This window comes from Oncorhynchus mykiss, chromosome 9 (genome assembly GCF_057628025.1).
Source record: "Oncorhynchus mykiss isolate SJ-2025 chromosome 9, ASM5762802v1, whole genome shotgun sequence".
NCBI classification, from domain to species: Eukaryota; Metazoa; Chordata; class Actinopteri; order Salmoniformes; family Salmonidae; genus Oncorhynchus; species Oncorhynchus mykiss.
Window position 1 is genome coordinate 18,278,911 of NC_143030.1, and position 27,917 is coordinate 18,306,827.

At 43.2% G+C, this 27,917-nt stretch overlaps 2 protein-coding genes and 1 long non-coding RNA gene across 3 annotated transcripts in view; 1 reads left to right on the plus strand and 2 right to left on the minus strand.

The window, feature by feature from the left end:
* The window catches only part of LOC149980803 (uncharacterized), a 145,768-nt gene that overhangs the window by 63,133 nt on the left and 54,718 nt on the right, over positions 1-27,917 (minus strand). The gene's annotated exons all lie outside the window — the stretch shown is intronic.
* ccs (copper chaperone for superoxide dismutase) lies at positions 61-8,024 on the minus strand. Its single transcript, XM_021614864.3, has 8 exons — positions 7,838-8,024; positions 3,795-3,867; positions 3,169-3,306; positions 2,604-2,778; positions 2,242-2,302; positions 1,768-1,845; positions 1,450-1,553; positions 61-1,282 (listed from the first exon to the last, which is right to left on the minus strand). Exons 1-8 carry the CDS (start codon positions 7,961-7,963, stop codon positions 1,123-1,125), a joined length of 915 nt encoding a protein of 304 aa, XP_021470539.1. The 5' UTR covers positions 7,964-8,024; the 3' UTR covers positions 61-1,122.
* Positions 16,897-27,917, plus strand: part of LOC110531590 (galactose-3-O-sulfotransferase 3-like) — a 35,513-nt gene continuing 24,492 nt past the window's right edge. Inside the window, exon 1 of the mRNA XM_021614865.3 lies at positions 16,897-17,265. The gene's annotated coding sequence lies outside the window, so the exon portion shown is untranslated. The remainder of the gene's footprint in view (positions 17,266-27,917) is intronic.

Genomic DNA, 27,917 nt, shown 5'->3' on the forward strand with positions numbered 1-27,917 from the left:
ATAGGCTATTATAAAAAATGGCTTTACAGCATGCTTCGATATAACAAAAGTCAGTCATTCTTCACCATAGTCCAAAGGGCAACTTTTATTGTAAATTTAATTTCAATGAGAAAAGTTGATGAATAAGTTTCCTGAACTTGAGAAAGATAAACAAAATCACTAACAACACTAGCTACAAAGATTTTGATATAATAATGATTCAAGTCATGGAAACTGCTCAATTTTAATCATTTAGCAGATGATTGTATCCAGAATGACCCACAGGAGCAACTAGGGTCAAGCGCCCCACTCAAGGACACATCAGACTCTTCACTTAGTCAGCTTGTGGACCCGAACCATCGACCCCTCAGTGGTCCAACACTCGGCTACCTGCTGCCCTAAAGTATTTAATCGCTTCTCGAATCCCCCAAACTCATTGGAGAAGATCTGAGGTGATCTTCACCTCCAATGCGACTGGAGAAGGTAGAGAGAGGATGCGAGGAATCTGGGAAAGACCAGAGATTCACCCTAGTAGAATGGCATTCTACCAACAGGTAATTGAACCACAAACAGTCACCATCGATCAACACCCAGTTTAAAAACACAATGACACAATGAGCACATCCAGAGATCAAGAGAGATATTTAGACAGTAAAGCTATTGAGATACGTATGAAATTGTAATCAAACAGAATTACAACATTGACTGCTTAACAGTACAAAACTGTTAACTTAGTCGACAAAAACAGAATAGTCAACATGGAATATTTGGGCTTGGAATCCTGATCTTGCCTAAATGGGAGATCACTAAGTATCTAGACACCTATATCATATTATTGTGCTGTCGTTTTTCTTTAGACTTATGACAGGTTTCGATCTCAAAAGAATTCTATATGGCAATAATTATTACAGCTGAATAGACAAACATTTGGTTTCGGTTTCTCCTCTTCTTTTCTCCTACCCTCCCTCGCTCTCAGTGCAACTTCAGTCAGTGAGACATTCATGGGTGTATTCAGTGATACGAAACGTTCTGAACATTGCAGATAGAAATATAATGAATAGTGCTGACACACATATCCATTCTACACAATACATGCATTTTTTTATGTTCTGTAACGTCACATCCTCCTGAACAGACCCCAGGTCACAGGTGAGCAGCAGGTGTCTCTGTAGTGGTCTTGCGGCGACCCGTCCCGGCCAGCGGTCTGTCCCTCTCCTCCCAGAGAGTAACCCCGTCACACGCACAGATCTGCTTGGCGTTCTGGAACAGGCCAGCGGCGCGAGCGATGATCCCACAGGCCAGCCTGTACCCAACGAGCAATAGATAGAGAAAGAGGGAGGATAGAGAGTGAGAGAAAAGAAACAAATAGAAAAGATCAGCATTTTTCACTATACATTTTTTTTATTCAACTTTGGCCTAGAGTAAGTCCATCCAAACGCTACCCACGTCTCTCTTCTACCATGAGCTCACCTCTGGCCGGAGTTCCCGGTTAGTTTGGAGAGGGGGTGAGCCCCCCTTCCCAGGTCATCCTCCCCAGCATCCACCACCAGAGACCGACCAATCACGTCCCACACCTGCAGGAAGTGACAGAGGGGTAGGAGTGGCTACTGTCAATGGTTGGTACCGCTGACCAGTGTGCTGTGCTCAGTATTCAATTGTGTATTCCCCAAGCTGGTATAACACCATGTACTCAATGCCTCTACTGTAATTAATACCTACCTATGTCACTACCCATGTAAATACATAGGTTTAGACCAAAAGGGGTAGGGGTGTGTGTGTGTGTGTTACCTTCAGCTCAGGGTCCTCTAGTCTGAATGAGGCTCGACCATCTGGTCCGGCCACAATATTCCCCAGATCACCTACATGCTAAAAGAAAACACATTTAACTGAATATCACAACCAATACCATGAATATCATAACTATTACTTATGTAAATAAGGTATTTCTATTTGTTATTTTTAATAAATTTGCTACATTTTCTAAAACCTGTTTTCGCTTTGTCATTATGGGGTATTGTGTGTAGATTGATGAGATGTTTTATTTGTTTAATATATTTAAAAAATAATTCTGTAACATAACAAAATGTGAAAAAATGAAAGGGGTCTGAATACTTTCGAATGCATTGTATATCGTCTCTGAGACAGTAAATAGGTACTTCCTGAAAGCATAACATCTCAGAAAGAATGTACCCCAGTTTCACAAGGAACTAAACAGAACTATACAGTATAGCCCTACTCTAGAAGAAGGCAAGGAAACTGTACCCTGTCTGGGTCCTGCGGGGCTCCATGTTGTCTCCCATAGGGGTTATAGTGTTCTCCACAGCTGTACAAACACACAGGCAGAGAAACATGAGTCATCTACTCCCATGATCCTCAGGGGCAAGCAGGTGCAAGTGTGACCTTATGGGCTACAGTGCAATCATAAAGCGACTGATCTATTCAAGGGTTATTTTAAAATTGACTGAGGAAACTCTGAAGGCTGTAGAAAATTGTGGGCAAAACAATGCATACAGTACAATTATTTATTTTTTACATATTAAAAATACCTCTGCACTAATAATGAATATGATTTGCATTTGGGTTGATAATATATCATGTTTCGCACACACACACAAAAAGATCACCTCTGGCAGTCTTGTGTGAGGTCTCCCAACGTGTGGACGTGGAGTCCGTGGGTGCCAGGTTCCAGACCATCAATGGTCCCGTCAATCAGACAGCGCTCCTCGGACAGCTGGAGGAACCGCACCACCCCCTGGACAGGACCAGTACCACCCATCATGGCCACCGCTGCACCCAGGTCTGATACACAGACATTGCATATACAGTGCACACACTCACAGTAGAGTACACATACAGATGCACATATGCTGCCAAATACACTTGTGACAACATCCATGCCAAAACAGTTTTTATCCATCTAGAGTCCTCTATCTAACTCTATGGGCCGTGGCCACATTGGGATTTTGTGTCTGAGTATTTCGGATGGAGCCAATGCTTTTGCAATGGGAGTCATCCATTGCCGGTAGAATGACAACGGAGATTATTGTCCAACCCCCAAAAAAATCACATAATCAACTCATCTGAAAAAAAAAAGTAGAGATGAGTTGTACTTTTTGACAGACAAAAGTGGACAATGATGTACATCATATACAATTTAATCCGTGTTCATGCATCTCAGTGTGCCCGTACCTAATTCTGTTCCTCCGATGCCCTTTAGTACTGCCCTGCGCCCAGTGCTCTCTATGAGATCCTGCACCTCATGGGACGTCAGAGCAGACTCCACCAGAACCTCCTCCTTCCCCACATCTATCTTCACCGACTGCACTCCTGCACACAGAATAAAGGGGAGGAGAGAGGGATGTAGAGAGATGGAATGAATGAGGACAAAACAGAAAAAAGGATGAGAAGCGCAAGAGAGAGAAAGAAGAGATGAGTAGAAAACACGGGACAAATGAGTAAAATAAAAAGAGATATGTCACTGACAAATACTGCTGCCATGTGTGTTAAATGCTTTAGATGGCTTTAGGTTGGTACATATATTGGAATGCATGGAGGGGCCCAGTGGTTTCATTCCAGTGTAAATTGTTCACCAAAAGCAAGAGCGGCCCCTGTATCAGCCTACTGAATGGCAATACAATAACAATAGCTAAGTAAACAACATTCATAATTTGTTCTAATCTGTTACTATTGATATTAAGCCTAGGAGCAATACACAACTAAGTTAACGAGTATTCTGCACACTAGCAAAAGTGTAGTTACTAGCCAACGAAATTAATAACTCATTTGAGTGCTGGAATGGAAAGGTAAAAATGTACCTGGTTTTCCTTCCAGTGCAGCTCTGACTTTCTCTGCACAACTGTCACATGTCATCTGCACTGCAAACTCCAGCTGTGCGTAATAGATAAATAATGATCATTTAACTACCTAGCTAGGTCCTCAAAGTACAGTCAGTATAGCTATCAATCTCTGGATGTAAATTATGCTTTGATAGAGCAAGCCAACATCCCAACTTGGGATGTTGGCTTGGAAGTTTTGGGAACATACGTTTTTGGTTTCCCATAGGTTCTGGAAACAAAGCCATACATTTCCTGACCGGTAAAATTGAATGTTTTTTAAACATTCTGGGAACAGAAATTGAACTTTTAGGTCGCAGGGAGGTTCTGGGAACATTTTTTAAACGTTCTGGGAACATTTTTTAAACGTTCTGGGAACAGAAGTGGAACTTTTAGGTCGCAGGGAGGTTCTGAGAATATTTTACTATGATTCCCATGTTTTCCTGGGAGGTTTTATTAATGTTCTAAGAACAGAAATGATTGGTTATTTGAAGTTAATTAAATAATGTTCTGAGAACATGTTTGAATAAGACTTCTAGTGATAGTGCTGGCTTAGATTGGGATAACTGTTTTGAACTTTAAGCACAAATAGGACACATGTTAATTTGCTTAGACACAGTGTCTATGATATTTGAACCTATGATCTTCTGTTTTCTATCCATGGAATTAGTCCACTGACCCACCAGGATGGCGCTAGCATGCCATGTTGTTTTTACTCATACAAAGCTGTTCATTTTAGTTTATTCAAACAGACCCCATGTGCTGGCTATTGTTACTTTAGTTACTCAACAATGTTGCGTTCAACATCAATTGAACGCAACATCAAATACTCTACCACATATCTACAACACAAAATCCATGTGTACGTATGTGTTTTTGTGTATTAGAGGTCGACCGATTAATCGGAATGGCTGATTTCAAGTTTTCATAACAATCGGAAATCAGTATTTTTGGACACCGGTTTGGCCAATTTTTTTTTTTCTCACCTTTATTTAACTAGGCAAGTCAGTTAAGAACACATTCTTATTTTCAATGACGGCCTAGGAACAGCCTGTTCAGGGGCAGAACGACAGATTTGTACCTTGTCAGCTCTGGGGTTTGAACTTGCAACCTTCCGGTTACTAGTCCATTTTTTGGGGGCTCTAACCACTAGGCTACCCTGCCGCCCCAATCTTGCAACCTTACAGTTAACTAGTCCAACGCTCTAACCACCTGCCTCTCATTGCACTCCACGAGGAGCCTGCCTGTTACGCGAATGCAGTAGAAGCCAAGGTAAGTTGCTAGCTAGCATTAAACGTATCTTATAAAAAAAATCAATCAAACATAATCACTAGTTAACTACACTTTGTTGGTGATATTACTAGTTTATCTAGCGTGTCCTGCGTTACATATAATCAATGCAACGCAGGGGGATGATTTAACAAAAGCGCATTTGCAAAAAAAGCACAATTGTTGCACGACTGTACCTAACCATAAACACCAATGCCTTTCTTAAAATCAATACACAGAAGTATATATTTTTAAACCTGCATATTTAGCTAAAAGAAATCCAGGTTAGCAGGCAATATTAACCAGGTGAAATTGTGTCACTTCTCTTGCATTCATTGCACGCAGAGTCAGGGTATATGCAACAGTTTTGGCAGCCTGGCTCATTGCGAACTAATTTGCCAGAATTTTACATAATTATGACATAACATTGAAGGTTGTACAATGTAACAGGAATATTTAGACTTAGGGATACCACCCATTAGATAAAATACCGAACGGTTCCGTATTTCACTGAAATACTAAACGTTTCGTTTTCGAAATGATAGTTTCTGGATTCTACCATATTAATGACCAATGTGTGTTATTATGTTAGAATGAAGTCCATGATTTGATATTTGATAGAGCAGTCTGACTGAGCAATGGTAGGCAGCAGCAGGCTCGTAAGCATTCATTCAAACAGCACTTTCGTGCGTTTTGCCAGCAGATCTTCACTGTGCTTCATACATTGCGCTGACTTCAAGCCTATCAACTCCCGAGATTAGGCTGGTGTAACCGATGTGAAATGGCTAGCAAGTTAGCGGGGTGCGTGCTAATAGCGTTTCAAACGTCCCTCGCTCTGAGACTTGGAGTAGTTGTTCCCCTTGCTCTGCATGGGTAACGTTGCTTCGAGGGTGGCTGTTGTCGTTGCTCCTCCCTGGGCTCGAACCAGGAACACGAGGAGAGGGACGGAAGCTACACTGTTACACTGGCAATACTAAAGTGCCTATAAGAACATCCAATAGTCAAAGGTATATGAAATACAAATTGTATAGAGAGAAATAGTCCTATAAATACTACATTAACTACTACCTAAAACATCTTAACTTGGAATATTAAAGTCTCATGTTAAAAGGAACCACCAACTTTCCTATCTTCTCGTGTTCTGAGCAAGGAACTTAAACGTTAGCTTTTTTACATGGCACATATTGCACTTTTACTTTCTTCTCCAACACTTTGTTTTTGCATTATTTAAACCAAATTGAACATGTTTCATTATTTATTTGAGGCTAAATAGATTTTTATTGACATATTATATTAAGTTATAGTAAGTGTTCATTCAGTATGGTTGTAATTGTCATTATTACCAATAAATAAATATGTTTTATTTATTTAAATTTTATTATTATAATTTAAAAAAATGTAATTGGCAGATTAATCGGTATCAGCTTTTTTTGGTCCTCCAATAGTAATGGTAGTCGACCTCTAGTGTGTATATAAAGTGTGCACGTTATTGTGTGTTTGTATGCATGTGTCTGTGCCTGTTTGTGTTGCTTCACAGTCCCCGCTGTTCCATAAAGTGTATTGTTATGTGTTAAAAAATATATATGTTACTGCTTGCATCAGTTTCTTGATGTGGAATAGAGTTCCATGTAGTCATGGCTGTATGTAGTACTGTGCACCTTCCATAGTCTGCTCTGGACTTGAGGACTGATGAGACCTCTGGCGGCATGTCTTGTGGGATATGCATGGGTGTCTGAGCTGTGTACCAGTAGTTCAAACAGATAGCTCAGTAGATTCAACACCTCTCACAAATACAAGTAGTGATGAAGTCAATCTCTCCTCCACTTTGAGCCAGGAGAGATTGACATGCATATTATTAAATGTAGATTAAGGGCCAGCCATGCAGCCCTGTTTTGAGAATTGCAACTTTCCTAAATCCCTCTGTGGCACCTGACCACACGACTAAATAGTAGTCCAGGTGGGGTGGGTAGAATTGGTGGAACGTTCCAACGGGAATCTGTTCCAAAGACTTCGTAAAGTACAAGGATGCCAACAGACAACGCATACAAAGTGGCATGATCAATTCACCGAGTTAACTAGCTGCCGAATAGTCATCAACTCACCACGTAGTTTATTCTTAATGTTTGTCCACAGGCTACCAGAGTGAGGACAGACATTTTTCGGAATTAACGTGGTGAGTGAAAAACGTAAATAAATTGCACACTCCCTACCCGGTATCTTTATCTGCCGCTATACAACTTTTTATGCGTTGTTTGTTGGCAAACTTATTTACGAAGTTTCTCGAAGATTATTTACGATGATTCCTGTTGGAATGTTCCACAAATTATACTCACCCGTCGTCTACATGCGACAACTAGGGCCTATAGGAACTGCCTTGTTGATAATGCTGTTAAGAAGGCAGAGCAACGCTTTATTATGCGTCAATATACTTTGACCATGACAGTTTACAATCCAGGGTTACTCCAAGCAGTTTAGTCACCTCAACTTGCTCAATTTCTACATGATTCATTGCAAGATTTAGTTGAGGTTTAGTGAATGATTTGTCCCAAATAAAATTATTTTAATGACGATACATTTTAATACTAATGATTGATAGCTAGCTACTGTATTACAGTCAATATCCGGTTGTTGTGTAAGCAGTCCTACTAAATAAGCGCTTGTTAACGTTCAGTATTGACACGCAGTGTTTTCAATAAGACAAAGAAAGCAACATGCACAACTTGTCGTTTCAAGAAAGAATATTAACAGGTTCAAACCTTCGTAGTTCTGTCTGTATCCATTTTTGTGCAGCACGCCGTTGTCTGACCTATGATAACAGAATTTACTAGGAAACGTCTTACTTTCCCCCAAACAGGCACTAACCGGGAGAAGGTAGCCGCCATCTTTATGAGGTCGGTAAACTGTATTTAGACCGTCATCGCCACCTATTGTCAATTGTCAGTCACTGAGTAGATTTGGTGTTCACTTTTTACGAAAGAACGGGACAACTTCAAGTAAATGTATGAGAGGGGAGTTGACTCACTGAAAATGGGGATCTATCCCAAATGGCACCCTATTCCCTATATACTGTAAATATAGTGCAATAATTCATATTTTAAAAGCCTTTCTGTCTACATCTGATGTTTACATTTACATTTTGATTATTTATCAGATAGATGCTCATGTCAAGAGTTCATTCAACTAAGGTAGGTAAGAAGATTGCTGATTTCAATGTTTTACTGCTAATCTACAAAGCATTACATGGGCTTGCTCCTACCTATCTCTCTGATTTGGTCCTGCCATAAGACGCAGGCCTCCTAATCCTAATTGTCCCTAGAATTTCTAAGCAAACAGCTGGAGGCAGGGCTTTCTCCTATAGAGCTCCATTTTTATGGAATGGTCTGCCTACCCATGTGAGAGACACAAACTCGGTCTCAACCTTTAAGTCTTTACCGAAGACTCATCTCTTCAGTGGGTCATATGATTGAGTGTAGTCTGGCCCAGGAGTGAGAAGGTGAACGGAAAGGCTCTGGAGCAACGAACCGCCCTTGCTGTCTCTGCCTGGCCAGTTCCCCTCTTTCCACTGGGATTCTCTGCCTCTAACCCTATTACAGGGGCTGAGTCACTGGCTTACTGGTGCTCTTTCATGTCCCTAGGAGGGGTGCATTACTTGAGTGGGTTGAGTTCCTGTCTGGGTTGGCGCCCCCCCCCCCCCCCCCTTGGGTTGTGCCATGGCGGAGAACTTTGTGGGCTATACTCGGCCTTGTCTCAGGATGGTAAGTTGGTGGTTGAAGATATCCCTCTAGTGGTGTGGGGGCTGTGCTTTGGCAAAGTGGGTGGGGTTATATCCTTCCTGTTTGGCCCTGTCCGAGGGTATCATCGGATGGGGCCACAGTGTCTCCTGACCCCTCCTGTCTCAGCCTCCAGTATTTATGCTGCAGTAGTTTATGTGTCGGGGGCTATGGTCAGTTTGTTATACCTGGAGTTCTTCTCCTGTCTTATCCGGTGTCCTGTGTGAATTTAAGTATGCTCTCTCTAATTCTTTCTTTCTTTCTCTCTCTCGGAGGACCTGAGCCCTAGGACCATGCATCAGGACTACCTGGCATGATGACTCCTTGCTGTCCCCGGTCCACCTGGCTGTGCTGCTGCTCCAATTTCAACTGTTCTGCCTGTGATTATCATTTTTTGACCATGCTGGTCATTTATGAACAATTGAACATCTTGGCCATGTTCTGTTATAATCTCAACCCGGCACAGCCAGAAGAGGACTGGCCGCCCCTCAAAGCCTGGTTCCTCTCTAGGTTTCTTCCTAGGTTTTGGCCTTTCTAGGGAGTTTTTCCTAGCCACCGTGCTTCTACACCTGCATTGCTTGCTGTTTGGGGTTTTAGGCTGGGTTTCTGTACAGCACTTTGAGATATCAGCTGATGTACGAAGGGCTATATAAATACATTTGATTTGATTTTGATTTAATTTGAAGACAACCCCATCACAGTCATTTCAAGTAAAAACTTTCCTTAATAAAGGAGCTATATCAGCTAAATCTGTGCTAGTTTTTTTGTGGGGTTGCTACGGATTCAACTAATGTTTAACCAATGTTATGTTGAAATTATATGACATTCTCTCTCTATGGACATGTATGCTAGCCTACAGAGCACTCCCTCGCCCTCCATTTGGTAAATCCGACCACAACTCTATCCTCCTGATTCCTGCTTAGAAGCAAAAATTAAAGCAGGAAGCACCAGCGACTTGGTCTATAAAAAAAATTGTCAATGAAGCAGATGCTAAACTACAGGACTGCTTTGCTATCACAGACTGGAACATGTTCCGGGATTCTTCCGATGACATTGAGGAATACACCACATCAGTCACTGGCTTTATCAATAAGTGCATCGAGGACGTCGTCCCCACAGTGACTGTACATACATACCCCAGCCATGAAGCCATGGATTACAGGCAACATTCACACTGAGCTAAAGGGTAGAGCTGCCGCTTTCAAGGTGCGGGACTCTACAAGAAATCCTTTACAAGACTTTACAAGAAATCCTGCTATGCCCTGCGACGAACCATCAAACAGGCATAGCGTCAATACAGGGCTAAGATTGAATCATACTACACCGTCTCCGAAGCTCGTCGGATGTGGCAGGGCTTGCAAACTATTACAGACCAGAAAGGGAAGCACAGCCGCAAGCTGCCTAGTGACACGAGCCTACCAGACGAGCTAAATCACTTCTATGCTCGCTTCGAGGCAAGCAACACTGAGGCATGCATGAGAGCATCAGCTGTTCCGGGCGACTGTGTGATCACGCTCTCCGTAGCCGACGTGAGTAAGACCTTTAAACAGGTCAACATTCACAAGGCTGCGGGGCCAGATTAATTACCAGGACATGTGCTCCGGGCATGTGCTGACCAACTGGCAGGTGTCTTCACTGACATTTTCAACATGTCCCTGACTGAGTCTGTAATACCAACATGCTTCAAGCAGACCACCATAGTCCCTGTGCCCAAGAACACAAAGGCAACCTGCCTAAATGACTACAGACCCGTGGCACTCACGTCCGTAGCCATGAAGTGCTTTGAAAGGCTGGTAATGGCTCACATCAACACCATTATCCCAGAAACCCTAGACCCACTCCAATTTGCATAACGCCCAAACAGATCCACAGATGATGCAATCTCTATTGCACTCCACACTGCCCTTTCCCACCTAGACAAAAGGAACACCTATGTGAGAATGCTATTCATTGACTACAGCTCAGCGTTCAACACCATAATACCCTCAAAACTCATCACTAAGCTAAGGAACCTGGGACTAAACACCTCCCTCTGCAACTGGATCCTGGACTTCCTGACAGGCCGACCCAGGTGGTGAGGGTAGGTAGCAACACATCTGCCACCCTGATCCTCAACACTGGAGCTCCTCAGGGGTGCGTGCTCAGTCCCCTCCTGTACTCCCTGTTCACCCACAACTGCATGGCCAGGCATGACTCCAACACCATCATTAAGTTTGCTGACGACACAACAGTGGTAGGCCTGATCACTGACAACGACGAGACAGCCTATAGGGAGGAGGTCAGAGACCTGGCCGGGTGGTGCCAGAATAACAACCTATCCCTCAACGTAACCGAGACTAAGGAGATGACTGTGGACTACAGGAAAAGGATCACCGAGCACATCCCCATTCTCATCGACGGGGCTGTAGTGGAGCAGGTTGAGAGCTTCAAATTCCTTGGTGTCCACATCAACAACAAACTAGAATGGTCCAAACACACCAAGACAGTCGTGAAGAGAGCACGACAAAGCCTATTCCCACTCAGGAAACTAAAAAGATTTGGCCTGGTTGTACGAGAGGGGAGAGAGAGACTGGCCTGGTTGTACGAGAGGGGGAGAGAGAGACTGGCCTGGTTGTACAAGAGGGGGAAAGAGAGACTGGCCTGGTTGTACGAGAGGGGGAGAGAGAGACTGGCCTGGTTGTACGAGAGGGGGAGAGAGAGACTGGCCTGGTTGTACGGGTGGGGGAGAGAGAGACTGGCCTGGTTGTACAAGAGGGGGAGCGAGAGACTGGCCTGGTTGTACGAGAGGGGGAGAGAGAGACTGGCCTGGTTGTACGAGAGGGGGAGCGAGAGACTGGCCTGGTTGTACGAGAGGGGGAGAGAGAGACTGGCCTGGTTGTACGAGAGGGGGAGCGAGAGACTGGCCTGGTTGTACGAGAGGGGGAGAGAGAGACTGGCCTGTTTGTACGGGACACCTGATCCTGGAGCAGTTGGGTTTCTCCTCCCTTCGAGAGGCAAGCTAGCACACAGACACAGACACGCACAGACACACAGAGACACACACAGACACACTCTCTCTCTATCTCTCTCTCTCTCTCTCTCTCTCTGGAGTTGAAACCCAAGCAGCACTAGATTAGCCCTGGCCGTACCACAGGGGCAGTGGAGTGGGGGATGGGGAGGAGGGAAGAGGGAGGGGAGGTGGAGGAGGAGGGGAGGTGGGGGAGGAGGGGAGGTGGAGGAGGAGGGGAGGTGGTGGAGGAGGGGAGGTGGGGAAGGGGGGGAGGAGGGAGGGAGGAGGAGAAGTGGAGGTGAAGGAGAGGAGGGGAGGTGGAAGAGAGGAAATGGGGGATAAGGAGGAGGGGAAGTGGGGGATAAATAGGAGGGGAGGTGGGGGAGGAGTTCTACCTGGAACCAAAAAGGGTCATCTCGTGAGGACAGCCGAAAAACCAATTTTTTCTAAGAGTGTAGGGGGCTTATCTCTCCTAGATGGTGTGTGTGTGTGTGTGTGTGTGTGTGTGTGTGTGTGTGTGTGTGTGTGTGTGTGTGTGTGCATGCTTGCGTAAGGTGAATTATTCAACTCTTCCATGTTGGAAAATAAGAGGGCTTTTAGTGGCAGAGGGTCCCCTCAGAGGTCACAACAATGTCACAGGCAGCACCAAAGACACACACACACACACACACTGTCATTTCTTCACACTTCACATGGTAAACATATAAACATCTTATTTGAATGTGGTTCTATACGTTGTTTTATATTCCGTAAAGAACACGGACAATTAAGGTGCAATGATGAAGTAATGACATAAGTATTACACACTAATGGGTTCATGCATGATTAATATGAACCAGATGTACATGAGGTTCTATAGACCATTGTTTCTCTCATGATAAAATGTATCTATATTGCACACCAAGGTTACTTACTTATATTGTTGTCTAAAATGTTAATTTGTAATTATTATTTCATTATAGGAGGACAATCTTTTTCATAACTGAAACTCATCAGATTGAATGTTGGCATCCAATTTCTACAGCTATTGTGGAAAGTTAATTTATGGCAAGTGTGCTTGACCAACAAACAAAAGCTATTGACAAACAGACAGATATCCCAGTGTAAAAGCCATAACTTTGAATAATGAAAAGCGTGACAACATTGAATCAGATGTAGGCCTATGTGGCCTATTAATAATCATGAATCATCATTTTTTTTAAAGCACAATTGTTGCAATCAAATAAACTAATACATTCTACGAAACTATAAAACATTTTTGTTTTTTAAAATGCACTTAGAAATGTCCAATATTGTTGACCAACCAGCATTCATTGACTACGTCCCAAATAGCACCATGTTCCCTATTTACAAAACTACTTTTAACCAGGGCTTTGGTCAACAGTAGTGTACTATAGTAGTGTACTATATATGGGGAATAGCGTACCATATTGGACACAGCATTGTGAAGACAGTGGGATGTGTTCATAACAAGCGGAGGAACATGAACTTCATGGATCAACAACTGGTTCAATAACGAGACGAGGCAGTGTTGTTTAATGAGGCATTGTCTCCCTCTATTGTCCAAGCAACTGTCTCTCTAGTCTGTCCAGACCATATGGACACAGCAATATGGCGCCATGGGCCATCCATACACAACCCATCATCAAATCATAATAATATTCTAATTTAGGCCTATTGAGAGACTGAAGTTATGGGTGCACTAAAAATCATAATATTTAGTTTTCTAATAGGGCCAATATCTCATGTATCACTGAGTCAATCAGCAGCATCAGCAGCATCCCAGCCAACAACAAACATTCCCTCAACTTTAGAGAACATTCCCTGAAGAGACTCATTAGGTCATTAAGTAACGTTTTCATAGAAATGCTCTTGTGATGTGCCAGGAATATTTCCAAGAGACCCTTACCTTAATGTCAAATAGAACTCACCCAGAACGGGGTTACCATGTTCTCAGAACTTTAGATATTAATGGTTGAGACACGTTTCATGGGAACATTGCAAAAACATTAATGTGTCCAGTTTTCTGTGGGTTAGGACAATATTCCCTGAACGTCCCACCGAATATACACAGAACATGGTTGCCATGTTCTCAGAACATAAGATATTAAGGTCCTGGACACGTTTCATGGGAACTTTGCAGGAACATTTCTGTTTATCAGTTGTCAGGGCATCATCTGATGGTCCCAAATTAATGTTCTCCCCCAAAACAAGTGTTTCCTTACACATCACGCCTTGTAACTGTTGCCAAACCAATCAAGGCCCTTATTGGTGAACCACTGATCCATTCATACTTATAAAGTGCTTTTAACATACAGTGTTTTCAACTTTGACACACTTTGATGTAGATGATTACATTGTGCATGTTAATTTATGCAGTAATTATTATTCAACATGTCCTTATCTGGGATTTCCACTTACAACCTCTTGGTTCACGGTACTCTGATCTCCCGGCGATGCCCCCATGTCCGTGTCAGGTGTCGGTTATTCTGACTAGTCTCATCATTGATTTGATTTACTAATTTCAGCAATTGAAATGTTATAGTTGTCTAATATTGGTGGGGGCATGTTAACCTGTTTTATTGATACTCCTGAATCACTATTAACAATAAAATAGGTTTTCTTGAGTGTACTTTTAACACAGCTGAGATTTACTCCAAAGTGCATTCACCCTATTGCTTACACCTATCCAGTTGTTTCATCTACATAAGCGCTTAGGAAGGAGGGGTTAGGGTTTCTTCTGGATAGGACATAACTATACTGGCCCAATAAGCACATGACCTGTAGCAGGGATCATCAACTAGATTCAGCCGCAGGACAATTTTTTCTTGAACGGATGGTCAGAGGGCAGGAACATAATTACTAGTAATTTGTAGACTGCAAATTGACCGCCAGAAGCCCAAACAGATATAATATTTGACTAAAACAGAATCATTTCAAACCGTGGGAATACTTTGGAACAGATTTTCGAAATTAAAATCACTTGGAGCTGATATACTGGTGTTTTTACAGTCCTTTATGTCCTTGGTTCAAGACCCGCCAGGGAGGTCACCCTACTCTCAAACTCTTAGCAATATACAGTACCAGTCAATAGTTTGGACACACCTACTAATTTGTAGAATGTATTATTTCACATTTTTGATGTATACACTATTATTCTACAATGTAGTAAAATAGTAAAAAATAAAGAAAACCCTTGAATGAGCCGATGTGTCCAAACTTTTGGCTGGTCCTGTATGTTAAAGTCATTATTTGGCAACAGTCATAACACACCTATCTGATCTAATTAAAATGAGTTTGTCAATGACACATGTTTGTTCTACAAGGTATATGCGGTGGAGATTTTTAAAAGATGATAGTTCTCTTTGAGATGCTCAGCTACAGTGAATTCTGAAAGTATTCACACCCCTTGACCTTTTCCACATTTTGTTACGTTACAGCCTTATTCTAATGATGATCAATGGAAACCGGATGTACTTAAGCTCAATTTCGAGTCTCATAGCAAATGGTCTGAATACTTATGTAAATAAGGTATTTCTGTTTTTTGGTTTTAATACATTTGCAAAAAAATCTAAAAACCAGATTTCACTTCGTGATTATGGGGTATTGTGTGTAGATTGATGAGGAATTAGCTTAATTTCATGAATTTTAGAATAAGACTGTAACGTAACACAATGTGGAATAAGTCAAGGGGTCTGAATACTTTCCGAATGCACTGTATATAGAATTAATAAATACTTATAATTTGCATGGAAAGTGGAAATTTAGTCAAGGGGAAAATCCTACAGATTCCCATCTTTCAATGTGAATTAATTAGATCAGAGAGGTATGATGTAACTGTTGCCAAATAATGACATTAACATATTTTGGTGAGATTGGGATAGTAGGGTGATTTAACTTGATAGGTGTAAGGATGTAATCAATAGGGTGAATGCACTTTGAAATAAATCTCAGCTCTGTTAAAAGTACACTCAAGAAAGTATTTTATTGATCATAATGATTCAGAAGTATCAGTAAAACAGGTTAACATGCCTCACCAACATCAGACAACTATACTGAAAGCCCTTCAATAGCTGAAGTAAGTTCATCAAAAGAGGCTGTGAGTTCAAATCCCAGGTGTTGAATATTGACGACTGTAGAAATGAACATGCACATTGTAATGATGTATGTCAAATGGTGTCAAATATGTAAGTTAAAAGCACTGTGTGGGAGTATCCCCAACCTTGACAACAGACAAAGAGCTATGAATGGATCAGAGGTTCACCAATCAGGGCTTTGATTGGTTTGGCAACAGTAACAAGGTGTGATGTGTAATTAGATTTTTTTTTTTAGGGGGGAGACATTTATTTGATTCCATCAGGTGACATTCTGACAACTGATAAACATAAATGTTCCTGCAACGTTCCCATGAAACGTGTCTAGAACATGAATATCTTATATTGTGAGAACATGGCAACCATGTTCTGTGTATGTTTGGTGGGACTTTGATGGAATATTCTCCTAACCCACAGAAAACTGGACACATGAATGTTCCATAAAACACATCCAGAACATTCATGTAGTATATTCTGAAAGCATTGCAAACATTTCTTTATTTATATTTCACCTTTATTTAACCAGGTAGGCTAGTTGAGAACAAGTTCTCATTTACAACTGCGACCTGGCCAAGATAAAGCAAAGCAGTTCGACACATGCAACAACAGAGTTACACATGGAATAAACAAACATACAGTCAATAATACAGTAGAAAAAGTCTATATACATGTTCTAGATAAGTTGTTTGATATTAAGGAAATGTTCTCCTAACTTTAACAACAAATCCCGCTAAAAAGGTTCTCAGAAGGTTTTTGCTAACACAGATAGAATATTCCCCTAACAAACAAATACACTGGACATTCAAACGTTAACGGAATATTACGGGTAACATTACAACAACGTTCTCTCTCCCTAGAATTGTTAGCTAGGTTCCCCGTGTGTGTGCGTGTGTGTGTGTGTGTGAGTGCGCTAGCTTAGTTCATTCCGCCACCACGACTGGGGGACCGGAGAGCGCGTGCGCGCATTCAGTTAGGCTATTGAAGAAAATCGGTCTCGAAAGAACTGACTGTCTCGATCGTGCACGAGGGATCTCAAAGCATTGATGAAAGACAGCGGCGGAGCAGCGCAAGCAGCGACTTGCCGACTGCGACAGCGGGACAGAGCGGCAATTAAATGTAAAACGACCGATTTCACAGCGTTTACGAAGTCCTACAGCCCTGTTCCTATCATGAATGAATAGATGACGAAGAGGAACCAGGGAAAAGAAGAGTGGAGATTCGCTTCTTTCATCACGGGGTGGCGGTGAAAGAGGGGTAATATTGGTCATAAACGAAAAAAGAGAATAACCGCACCATTATCAGTCGCGTCTGTCTGTCGTGAGATGACAAAGGTGGGTGATAAAGAAAATATGTTTTTGTTTATCTGTAAGAGCACCAGTTTTATTTTAAACCGCGTTTATCGCTATTTCATCAATTTTTATGGGGGGATGTGTATATGGGTAAATCTAAGTCTAAATCAGAATACATTATTGTCTCGTTTCATTGTTTTCCAACGTCACCGCCACTGGTGAACCCCCTGCCCCCGGTTTTAAATGCTTGGCGCTGCGGTGTTGTCAGTCACAATGATGAACAGGCAACGACGTTCCCGTAGGCTGTTGTGACACTGACAAGATACATCGTGCATGTGTCATTTCAACCCGTCAGTTGTTCGCTCGCCGGTTCTCATGTCATCATTATCATTATTATTGAGTGTGAATTAATTATCCCAATTCCCAATATTGACAGTTGGGTCTGAGTGCCGTGCTCATATTCTCCCGGTCTTGTCCTGTCCGGTCTATAGACCGCGGACGGTAGGCTACTTTGCGAAGATGTCCAGCAATCGCTTCAAGGAAACTCACAAGTCAATAGATTATGATGCTTTTTCTGTCATGATAATCTATCTGAAAGCTGTATGATTGATAATTATAGCCTCTCCATTATATTAAATTTAATTGGTTTAAAACTCTCCCCACGTATGCCTAATTCCTTTTCATGAAAGGAGTTGTATCATTTCAGAACATGAGATGGAGAGAGGAAATGGAGAGAGAAATTATTAAGATATGATAAGACATAAAAGAGGTCAAAGATAAGAAATATATTTTAAATGCATATGATTAAATGCAAACTTTAAAAAAATGAATAGTAATGTCCTTATCATATAGCCAAGCTATTTGAATTAGTTTCATATGGGTTTATTTGCAGCGGACCTGGCATTTGGCCAGACATTCTACCACAGACAACTTGTTCTCACGCTATTAGCTGTCAGGTTAACAGAAGTGTCGATTGTGCTGAATGTTCTCATGTAATTCATTCACTGTCAGATTCGATGTAGTTTGGACGGCAGGACGTTGTTGTAATGTTACCCGTAATATTCCGTTAACGTTTGAGTGTCCAGTGTAAAATTGTTGTTTAGAATTCCCGAGCCGATTGGCAAAAAAGTATTTCGATGTTCCCTTGAGAAATGCACTTAACCAGAATTGTAAATTCTGTAAATTGCTCTGGGTAAGAGCGTAAAATGTGACACGAGTGAGGAATATGCCATGTGATGTAGCATACAGCATTCCCCCGTGCATGTGCAGATCCACCACTGTGTATTCCACTGAGGACAAATCAAGTGTATCGAGACCGTTGCACCACAGTATAGCATTAACCTCTAAGCCCAATTCATAAAGACATGTATCTCATTAACTCATTCAGATGTATGACATACACATCACTCTAAATGCTATAGTATCAAGATGCAGAATCACAGGTCATGCACAAGCAAGTGATGTAGTGTGTTGGCTTTGTCTTCCTGACTGGGAAACACAATACAGAACAATGAATGTTTGCTCTTGAAGTGACAATGCAGGCTTATGGATAACAGTGATAACAGCCGCCACACACACACGCGCTTCCACACGCACAGTTACACACTTTCTCTCTCCCCCCCCTCTTTCTCTTGCTTTTACTGTCCCCCCTCTCTCTCCCCATCTCTCTCTCTCTCTCTCTCTCTATCTCTCTCCCTCCCCCTCTTTCTCTTGCTTTTACTGTCCCCCCCCCTCTCTCTCTCTCCCCATCTCTCTCTCTCTCTCTCTCTCTCTCTCTTTCTCTCTCTCTCTCTATGTGTCCCTCTCAATTCAATTCTCCCTCCCTCTCTCTCCCATCCTACCCCTTTCTCTGTCCCTGTTCCCATCTCCTCTCTCCCTGTTCCCATCTCATCTCTCTCTCTCTCTCTCTCTCTGACCCCCCTTCCTCTCTCTCCTCCCTCTCCCTCTCCCACCTCTCACTTTCTCTCCCCCTCTCTCCCCTTTCTCCCTCTCCTTCTTTCTCCTTCTCCTTCTCCTTCTTTCTCCCTCTACTTCTTTCTCCCTCTCCTTCTTTTTTCCTCTCGCTCTTCTTTGCTGTCCCCCCTGTTTCTCTCTCTCTTTCTCTTGTTCCCTGTACCCACCTCTCTCTCCCTTTCTCTTGTTCCCTGTACCCTCCTCTCGCTCTCTCTCCCTTTCTCTTGTTTCCTGTACCCTCCTCTCTCTCCCTTTCTCTTGTTCCATGTACCCTCCTCTCTCTCGTTTCTCTTGTTCCATGTACCCTCCTCTCTCTCGTTTCTCTTGTTCCATGTACCCTCCTCTCTCTCTCTCTCTCTCTCTCTCTCTCTCTCTCTCTGACCCCCCTTCCTCTCTCTCCTCCCTCTCCCTTTCCCACCTCTCACTTTCTCTCCCCCTCTCTCCCCTTTCTCCCTCTCCTTCTTTCTCCTTCTGCTTCTTTCTCCTTCTCCTTCTTTCTCCCTCTACTTCTTTCTCCCTCTCCTTCTTTTTTCCTCTCGCTCTTCTTTGCTGTCCCCCCTGTTTCACTCTCTCTTTCTCTTGTTCCCTGTACCCACCTCTCTCTCCCTTTCTCTTGTTCCCTGTACCCTCCTCTCGCTCTCTCTCCCTTTCTCTTGTTTCCTGTACCCTCCTCTCTCTCCCTTTCTCTTGTTCCCTGTACCCTCCTCTCTCTCGTTTCTCTTGTTCCATGTACCCTCCTCTCTCTCTCTCTCTCTCTCTCTCTCTGACCCCCCTTCCTCTCTCTCCTCCCTCTCCCTTTCCCACCTCTCACTTTCTCTCCCCCTCTCTCCCCTTTCTCCCTCTCCTTCTTTCTCCTTCTCCTTCTTTCTCCTTCTCCTTCTTTCTCCCTCTACTTCTTTCTCCCTCTCCTTCTTTTTCCCTCTCGCTCTTCTTTGTTGTCCCCCCTGTTTCTCTCTCCCTTTCTCTTGTTCCCTGTACCCACCTCTCTCTCCCTTTCTCTTGTTCCCTGTACACTCCTCTCACTCTCTCTCCCTTTCTCTTGTTCCCTGTACCCTCCTCTCTCTCCCTTTCTCTTGTTCCCTGTACCCTCCTCTCTCTCTCTCTCTCTCCCTTTCTCTTGTTCCCTGTACCCTCCTCTCTCTCTCTCCATTTCTCTTGTTCCCTGTACCCTCCTCTCTCTCCCTTTCTCTTGTTCCATGTACCCTCCTCTCTCTCCCTTTATCTTGTTCCATGTACCCTCCTCTCTCTCTCTCTCTCTCTCTCTCTCTCTCTCTACGTGTCCCTCTCAATTCAATTCTCCCTCCCTCTCTCTCCCATCCTACCCCTTTCTCTGTCCCTGTTCCCATCTCCTCTCTCCCTGTTCCCATCTCATCTCTCTCTCTCTCTCTCTCTGACCCCCCTTCTTCTCTCTCCTCCCTCTCCCTCTCCCACCTCTCACTATCTCCCCCTCTCTCCCCTTTCTCCCTCTCCTTCTTTCTCCTTCTCCTTCTTTCTCCCTCTCCTTCTTTCTCCTTCTCCTTCTTTTTTCCTCTCACTCTTCTTTGCTGTCCCCCTGTTTCTCTCTCCCTTTCTCTTGTTCCCTGTACCCTCCTCTCTCTCCCTTTCTCTTGTTCCCTGTACCCTCCTCTCTCTCTCTCTCCCTTTATCTTGTTCCCTGTACCCTCCTCTCTCTCCCTTTCTCTTGTTCCATGTACCCTCCTCTCTCTCTCTCCCTTTCTCTTGTTCCCTGTACCCTCCTCTCTCTCTCTCTCTCTCTCTCTCCTTTTCTCTTGTTCCCTGTACCCTCCTCTCTCTCCCTTTCTCTTGTTCCAAGTACCCTCCTCTCTCTCTCTCTCTCTCTCTCCCTTTCTCTTGTTCCCTGTACCCTCCTCTCTCTTCCTTTCTCTTGTTCCCTGTACCCTCCTCTCTCTCTCTCCCTTTCTCTTGTTCCCTGTACCCTCCTCTCTCTCTCTCTCTCTCTCTCTCCCTTTCTCTTGTTCCCTGTACCCTCCTCTCTCCCCCTTTCTCTTGTTCCCTGTACCCTCCTCTCTCTCTCTCCCGTTCTCTTGTTCCCTGTACCCTCCTCTCTCGCTCTCTCTCTCTTTCTCTTGTTCCCTGTACCCTCCTCTCTCGCTCTCTCTCTTTCTCTCTCTAGCTCTCTGTGTCCCTCTCTCTCTACATCTCTCTTCTCTCCCCACCCTCTCACCCCTCTCTTATTCTCTATCCCTCTCCCCCTCCCCTCTCTCTCTCTCTCTCTGCCTTTCTCCCTCTCTCTCAATTCAATTCAATTCAAGGACTTAATTGGCATGGGAAACATATGTTAACATCTCCCCCCCCTCTATTCATCTCTCTCCCCCTCCCCTCTCCCTCTCTCTCTCTCTCTCTCTCTCTCTCTCTCTCTCTCTCCCTCCCCTCTCCCTCTCTCTGCTCAGTGGGAAAGTTAATATGATAAAGTGTGTTTACTCCATCGATCCAGATAACCTTTTACACAGTGGCTTGGTCCGCTGGTGTCAAGGGACATATTACTCAGATGTATGTCTAGATTCTGTAGGCTCTATCTGTAGCCTGATCCCAGATCTATATATGCTTTAGCCAACTTTCTTGGCTGTTGTTATCATGCCGTATATAGCAACGACAGTCAGAGGAGTACACTAAAGCAGTGGTTTTCAAACCTCTCCTCTGGGACCCCCAGACGATTCACCCGATTCACATAGTCAAAGGCTTGATGATTAGTTGACAAGTTGAATCAGGTGTGCTAGCTGTAGAAGTTAAAATACATGGAAAGGCTGGGGGGCCCCGAGGAGAGGTTTGAGAACACCCTGGGCTAAAGCACTTACAGATCTGGGACCAGGCTGCATAGCTCCTCATACCACTACCTCATCCCGCTCTATAGTTGTGTGGTGTGTAGTTGTATGGTGTGTAGATGTGTGGTGTGTAGTTGTACGGTGTGTAGTTGTGTGGTGTGTAGATGTGTGGTGTGTAGTTGTACGGTGTGTAGTTGTGTGGTGTGTAGTTGTATGGTGTGTAGTTGTGTGGTGTGTAGTTGTGTGGTGTGTAGTTGTGTGGTGTGTAGATGTACGGTGTGTAGTTGTGTGGTGTGTAGTTGTATGGTGTGTAGATGTGTGGTGTGTAGTTGTGTGGTGTGTAGATGTGTGGTGTGTAGTTGTGCGGTGTGTAGATGTGTGGTGTGTAGTTGTATGGTGTGTATAGTTGTGTGGTGTGTAGATGTGTGGTGTGTAGTTGTATGGTGTGTATAGTTGTGTGGTGTGTAGATGTGTGGTGTGTAGTTGTATGGTGTATAGTTGTGTGGTGGCTGGTGGGCTCAGTGAAGACTGGCATTTAAGAAGGAGCGTGAGCCTGATTACAGACCTTGTGATTAAATATTTAATTGCAGCATCTCAGCAGCCGCAGAGGGGTGTGTGTGTGTGTAAGAGAGAGTGGGGAGTGTGTGTGTGTGTTATATGAGAGATAAAAACAATGTGGTAATGGGGAGTTAGTTACTACAGTTAGGGTCCAGGAGTTTTCCCTGACCGTATCGATGGGCTATCCTCTCCTATGTTACCATTCTAACGAAGCGAGCATTCTGCATAGTGCCCACTGTCAGTCTGACAACGTGGCCTAACAGCTAGAGAAACAGATGGGCAGGGTTTGCAGAGCCAAGTGGGAGCCAGAGGTTGGGCGTGTGTCCAGTGGGCCCGGGCTGCCCTTGGTGGTGCAAAAACATCATTTTCATCTCTTTGTAGATGTACAGTACAACATCCCCATCCATGGGGACCTGGATTAAACGGACCGTCAGGGATTACTGTTTAAAAAGCCCTGTATCTGGCTGACCTCTATGCCGACTGGGGACTGGGCACAGAGACACACACACATGCATGCAAGCACGCACACAAACACTCACACAACAAACACAGACAAACACACACACACAACAAACACAGATAAACACACACACAACAAACACAGACAAACACACACACAACAAACACAGACAAACACTCACACACACAAGGGGTGGGGTGAAATAACGGGATGGGTGTGGTTGGCTTTGTATAGCAGGTGTGGATATGGATATTATTTGCCCTCAATTCCTTGAGCAGCTGTTGCTGAATGACCTCAAGGGATTTTCAGGCCAAATAGAATCTGATCCATCAACATGTTACCAAAAACGTTGAAACTCAAAGGTCGCGTTCGAACATGCAAGAATAAAGCAGCAAGTTTTGAAGCAGACAATTGTTATTGATCAAGTTTAATCCTGCTTTGTGCCTTCTAAACATGTCTTTGTCCTGATTGGCTGTATGTGGTTGGCACTTTGGGGCGTGGTTGTCATAGTGAAGGTCTGGGGTAGGGGCCTACACTACAGATGTGGCTGGGGTCCTGGGTGAAGTTTCCCTATCGGCTCTGCAAACCCTTTCCCTATAGGTACAGATCTAGGATCAGCTTCCCAATGCCACAGTCCTAACCTTAACCAGTAGTAGGGGAAACTTCACCCTACACCAAAGCTGTGACTGGCAGAATGGGCGTGGCTGTTAGAGTTGCCCTCCAGCTCCACCGCTATCGTTCTAATGAACCTGAGGAAAGACTACCCCCTCGGAGGAAGGCAACACAACACACTTCAACACACAGAGAGATCATCAAACAAACACGCCCCCTGCCGAACGGCTTCCACATACATAGGTTCAGTTTGGTCCTAGCAGAACTTGCCTAGGCGAAGCGAACATCTGTACTTGTACAGTGCCTTGCGAAAGTATTCGGCCCCCTTGAACTTTGCGACCTTTTGCCACATTTCAGGCTTCAAACATAAAGATATAAAACTGTCTTTTTTTGTGAAGAATCAACAACAAGTGGGACACAATCATGAAGTGGAACGACATTTATTGGATATTTCAAAAAAATTTAACAAATCAAAAACTGAAAAATTGGGCGTGCAAAATTATTCAGCCCCCTTAAGTTAATACTTTGTAGCGCCACCTTTTGCTGCGATTACAGCTGTAAGTCGCTTGGGGTATGTCTCTATCAGTTTTGCACATCGAGAGACTGAATTTTTTCCCATTCCTCCTTGCAAAACAGCTCGAGCTCAGTGAGGTTGGATGGAGAGCATTTGTGAACAGCAGTTTTCAGTTCTTTCCACAGATTCTCGATTGGATTCAGGTCTGGACTTTGACTTGGCCATTCTAACACCTGGATATGTTTATTTTTGAACCATTCCATTGTAGATTTTGCTTTATGTTTTGGATCATTGTCTTGTTGGAAGACAAATCTCCGTCCCAGTCTCAGGTTCAGGTTTTTTTCCAGAATGTTCCTGTATTTGGCTCCATCCATCTTCCCATCAATTTTAACCATCTTCCCTGTCCCTGCTGAAGAAAAGCAGGCCCAAACCATGATGCTGCCACCACCATGTTTGACAGTGGGGATGGTGTGTTCAGCTGTGTTGCTTTTACGCCAAACATAACGTTTTGCATTGTTGCCAAAAAGTTCAATTTTGGTTTCATCTGACCAGAGCACCTTCTTCCACATGTTTGGTGTGTCTCCCAGGTGGCTTGTGGCAAACTTTAAACAACACTTTTTATGGATATCTTTAAGAAATGGCTTTCTTCTTGCCACTCTTCCATTAAGGCCAGATTTGTGCAATATACGACTGATTGTTGTCCTATGGACAGAGTCTCCCACCTCAGCTGTAGATCTCTGCAGTTCATCCAGAGTGATCATGGGCCTCTTGGCTGCATCTCTGATCAGTCTTCTCCTTGTATGAGCTGAAAGTTTAGAGGGACGGCCAGGTCTTGGTAGATTTGCAGTGGTCTGATACTCCTTCCATTTCAATATTATTGCTTGCACAATGCTCCTTGGGATGTTTAAAGCTTGGGAAATCTTTTTGTATCCAAATCCGGCTTTAAACTTCTTCACAACAGTATCTCGGACCTGCCTGGTGTGTTCCTTGTTCTTCATGATGCTCTCTGCGCTTTTAACGGACCTCTGAGACTATCACAGTGCAGGTGCATTAATACGGAGACTTGATTACACACAGGTGGATTGTATTTATCATCATTAGTCATTTAGGTCAACATTGGATCATTCAGAGATCCTCACTGAACTTCTGGAGAGAGTTTGCTGCACTGAAAGTAAAGGGGCTGAATAATTTTGCACGCCCAATTTTTCCGTTTTTGATTTGTTAAAAAAGTTTGAAATATCCAATAAATGTCGTTCCACTTCATGATTGTGTCCCACTTGTTGTTGATTCTTCACAAAAAAATACAGTTTTATATCTTTATGTTTGAAGCCTGAAATGTGGCAAAAGGTCGCAAAGTTCAAGGGGGCCGAATACTTTCGCAAGGCACTGTATATTCGCACTAAAGAGCTTCGCTTGAAAAATGAAGAAAAAAAAAAATGACAATATTACTGTTGTTTGTGGGTCTTGAGCCACAGTAGCAACAACATATCACTTAATCAAAATATATCAATCAAGAAATCAATTATTTTTTACGTTTTTGCAGAGAACATCCTAGTCGTGCAATTGTACATCCAGCTAAGATGTTTGGTGTATTACCTGTCAAGTGAAAAAATGTGCATGAAAATGCTGCACTCTCTCCTCTCTCTCGTTGAATGACAGCAAACACTTCATTGAAGAATCCCGTCCATTCTTCCCACCCCTACTGTTGACCAATCACCGACGAAGGGACGTAGACTTCGGCTCCCCAATTTCGACTAGCCTCAAGAAGAAATGTTGTGTGCTCGAACAGCCGGAAAAAAACCCAGCCGAACACTAAAATGAACAAAAACATATACAGTTGAAGTCGGAAGTTTACATACACATAGGTTGGAGTCATTAAAACTCATTTTTCAACCACTCTACAAATTTCTTGTTAACAAACTATAGTTTTGGCAAGTCAGTTAGGACATCTACTTTGTGCTTGACACAACTCATTTTCCCAACAATTGTTTACAGACAGATTATTTTCCTTATAACACTGTAATGCAATTCCAGTGGGTCAGAAGTTTACATACACTAAGTTGTCTGTGCCTTTAAACAGCTTGGAAAATTCCAGAAAATATTGTAATGGCTTTAGAAGCTTCTGATAGGCTAATTGACATAATTTGAGTCAATTGAAGGTGTACCTGTGGATATATTTCAAGGTCTACCTTCAAACTCAGTGCCTCTTTGCTTGACATCATGGGAAAATCTAAAGAAATCAGTCAAGACCTCAGAAAAGAAATTGTAGACCTCCACAAGTCTGGTTCATCCTTGGGAGCAATTTCCAAATGCCTGAAGGTACCACTTTCATCTGTACAAACAATAGTACGCAAGTATAAACACCATGGGACCATGCAGCTGTCATACCGCTCAGGAAGAAGATGCGTTCTGTCTCTTAGAGATTAATGTACTTTGGTGCGAAAAGTGCAAATCAATCCCAGAACAACAGCAAAGGACTTTGTGAAGATGCTGGAGGAAACAGGTACAAAAGTATCTATATCCAAAGTAAAACGAGTCCTGTATAGACAAAACCTGAAAGGCCGCTCAGCAAGGAAGAAGCCACTGCTCCAAAACTACCATAAAAAAGCCAGACTATGGTTTGCAACTGCACATGGGGACAAAGATCCTACTTTTTGGAGAAATGTCCTCTGGTCGGATGAAACAAAAATAGAACTGTTTGGCCATAATGACCATCTTTATTTTTGGAGGAAAAATGGGGAGGCTTGCAAGCCGAGGAACACCATCCCAACCATGAAGCACGGGGGTGGCAGCATCATGTTGTGGGGGTGCTTTGTTGCAGGAGGGACTGGTGCACTTCACAAAATAGATGGCATCATGAGGAAAGGAAAATTACGTGGATATATTGAAGCAACATCTCAAGACATCTGTCAGGAAGTTAAAGCTTGATCGCAAATGGGTCTTCCAAATGGACAATGAGCCCAAGCATACTTCCAAAGTTGTGTCAAAATGGCTTAAGGACAACAAAGTTGCTCAAATGCTCAATCCTATAGAAAGTGTATGGGCAGAACTGAAAAAGCGTGTTCGAGCAAGGAAGCCTACAAACCTGACTCGGTTACACCAGTTCTGTCAGGAGGAATGGGCCAAAATTCACCCAACTTATTGTGGGAAGCTTGTGGAAGGCCACCTGAAACATTTGACCCAAGTTAAGCAATTTAAAGGCAATGCTACCAAATACTAATTGAATGTATGTAAACTTCTGACCCACTGGGAATGTGATGAAATAAATAAAAGCTGAAATAGGTGATTCTCTCTACTATTATTCTGACATTTCACATACTTAAAAAAATATGGTGATCCTAACTGACCTAAGACAGGGATTTTTTTATAGGATTAAATGTCAGGAATTGTGAAAATTGAGTTTAAATGTATTTGGCTAAGGAGTATGTATGACCACTTCCGACTTCAACTGTATTATTTTGTCATAATATATGTGCAAACTGTTTAGACTGGGATGCATTTGGCAGGCTTTAGCCCGGCGCACAATGATGATGTAACTGAACAGCACCAGTGGCAATATGCCATCTGGGCTCACTCTAGAATTCTCATCGGGCCTGACATTTCGAGCCCAGTCTGACCCAAGTCCTGTGAGCTGAAGCCATTACTCAGGCTCAGTCTGACATCACAGAAATTAAATGTGCCCGAACTCGAAATAAATCCAGACTTCTACCTACCAGTATATTGATTTTATCTTGTTGATTTGAACTTCTAACTTGTGTTGAGAACAATGTGGTGGAGGCGGGCAGCAGCGGAGTGAGGGGACAAAGAAACATCC

What these genes read in the sequence shown, in the direction of transcription:
- ccs (XM_021614864.3), bottom strand. Translation starts at nt 7,963, where the DNA reads ATGGCGGCTACCTTCTCCCGGTTAGTGCCTGTTTGGGGGAAAGTAAGA. An exon ending in ATACAGACAGAACTACGAAG is followed by an intron (nt 3,868 to 7,837) that starts GTTTGAACCTGT and finishes TATTACGCACAG; the next exon opens with CTGGAGTTTGCAGTGCAGAT. An exon ending in TGCACTGGAAGGAAAACCAG is followed by an intron (nt 3,307 to 3,794) that starts GTACATTTTTAC and finishes TTCTGTGTGCAG; the next exon opens with GAGTGCAGTCGGTGAAGATA.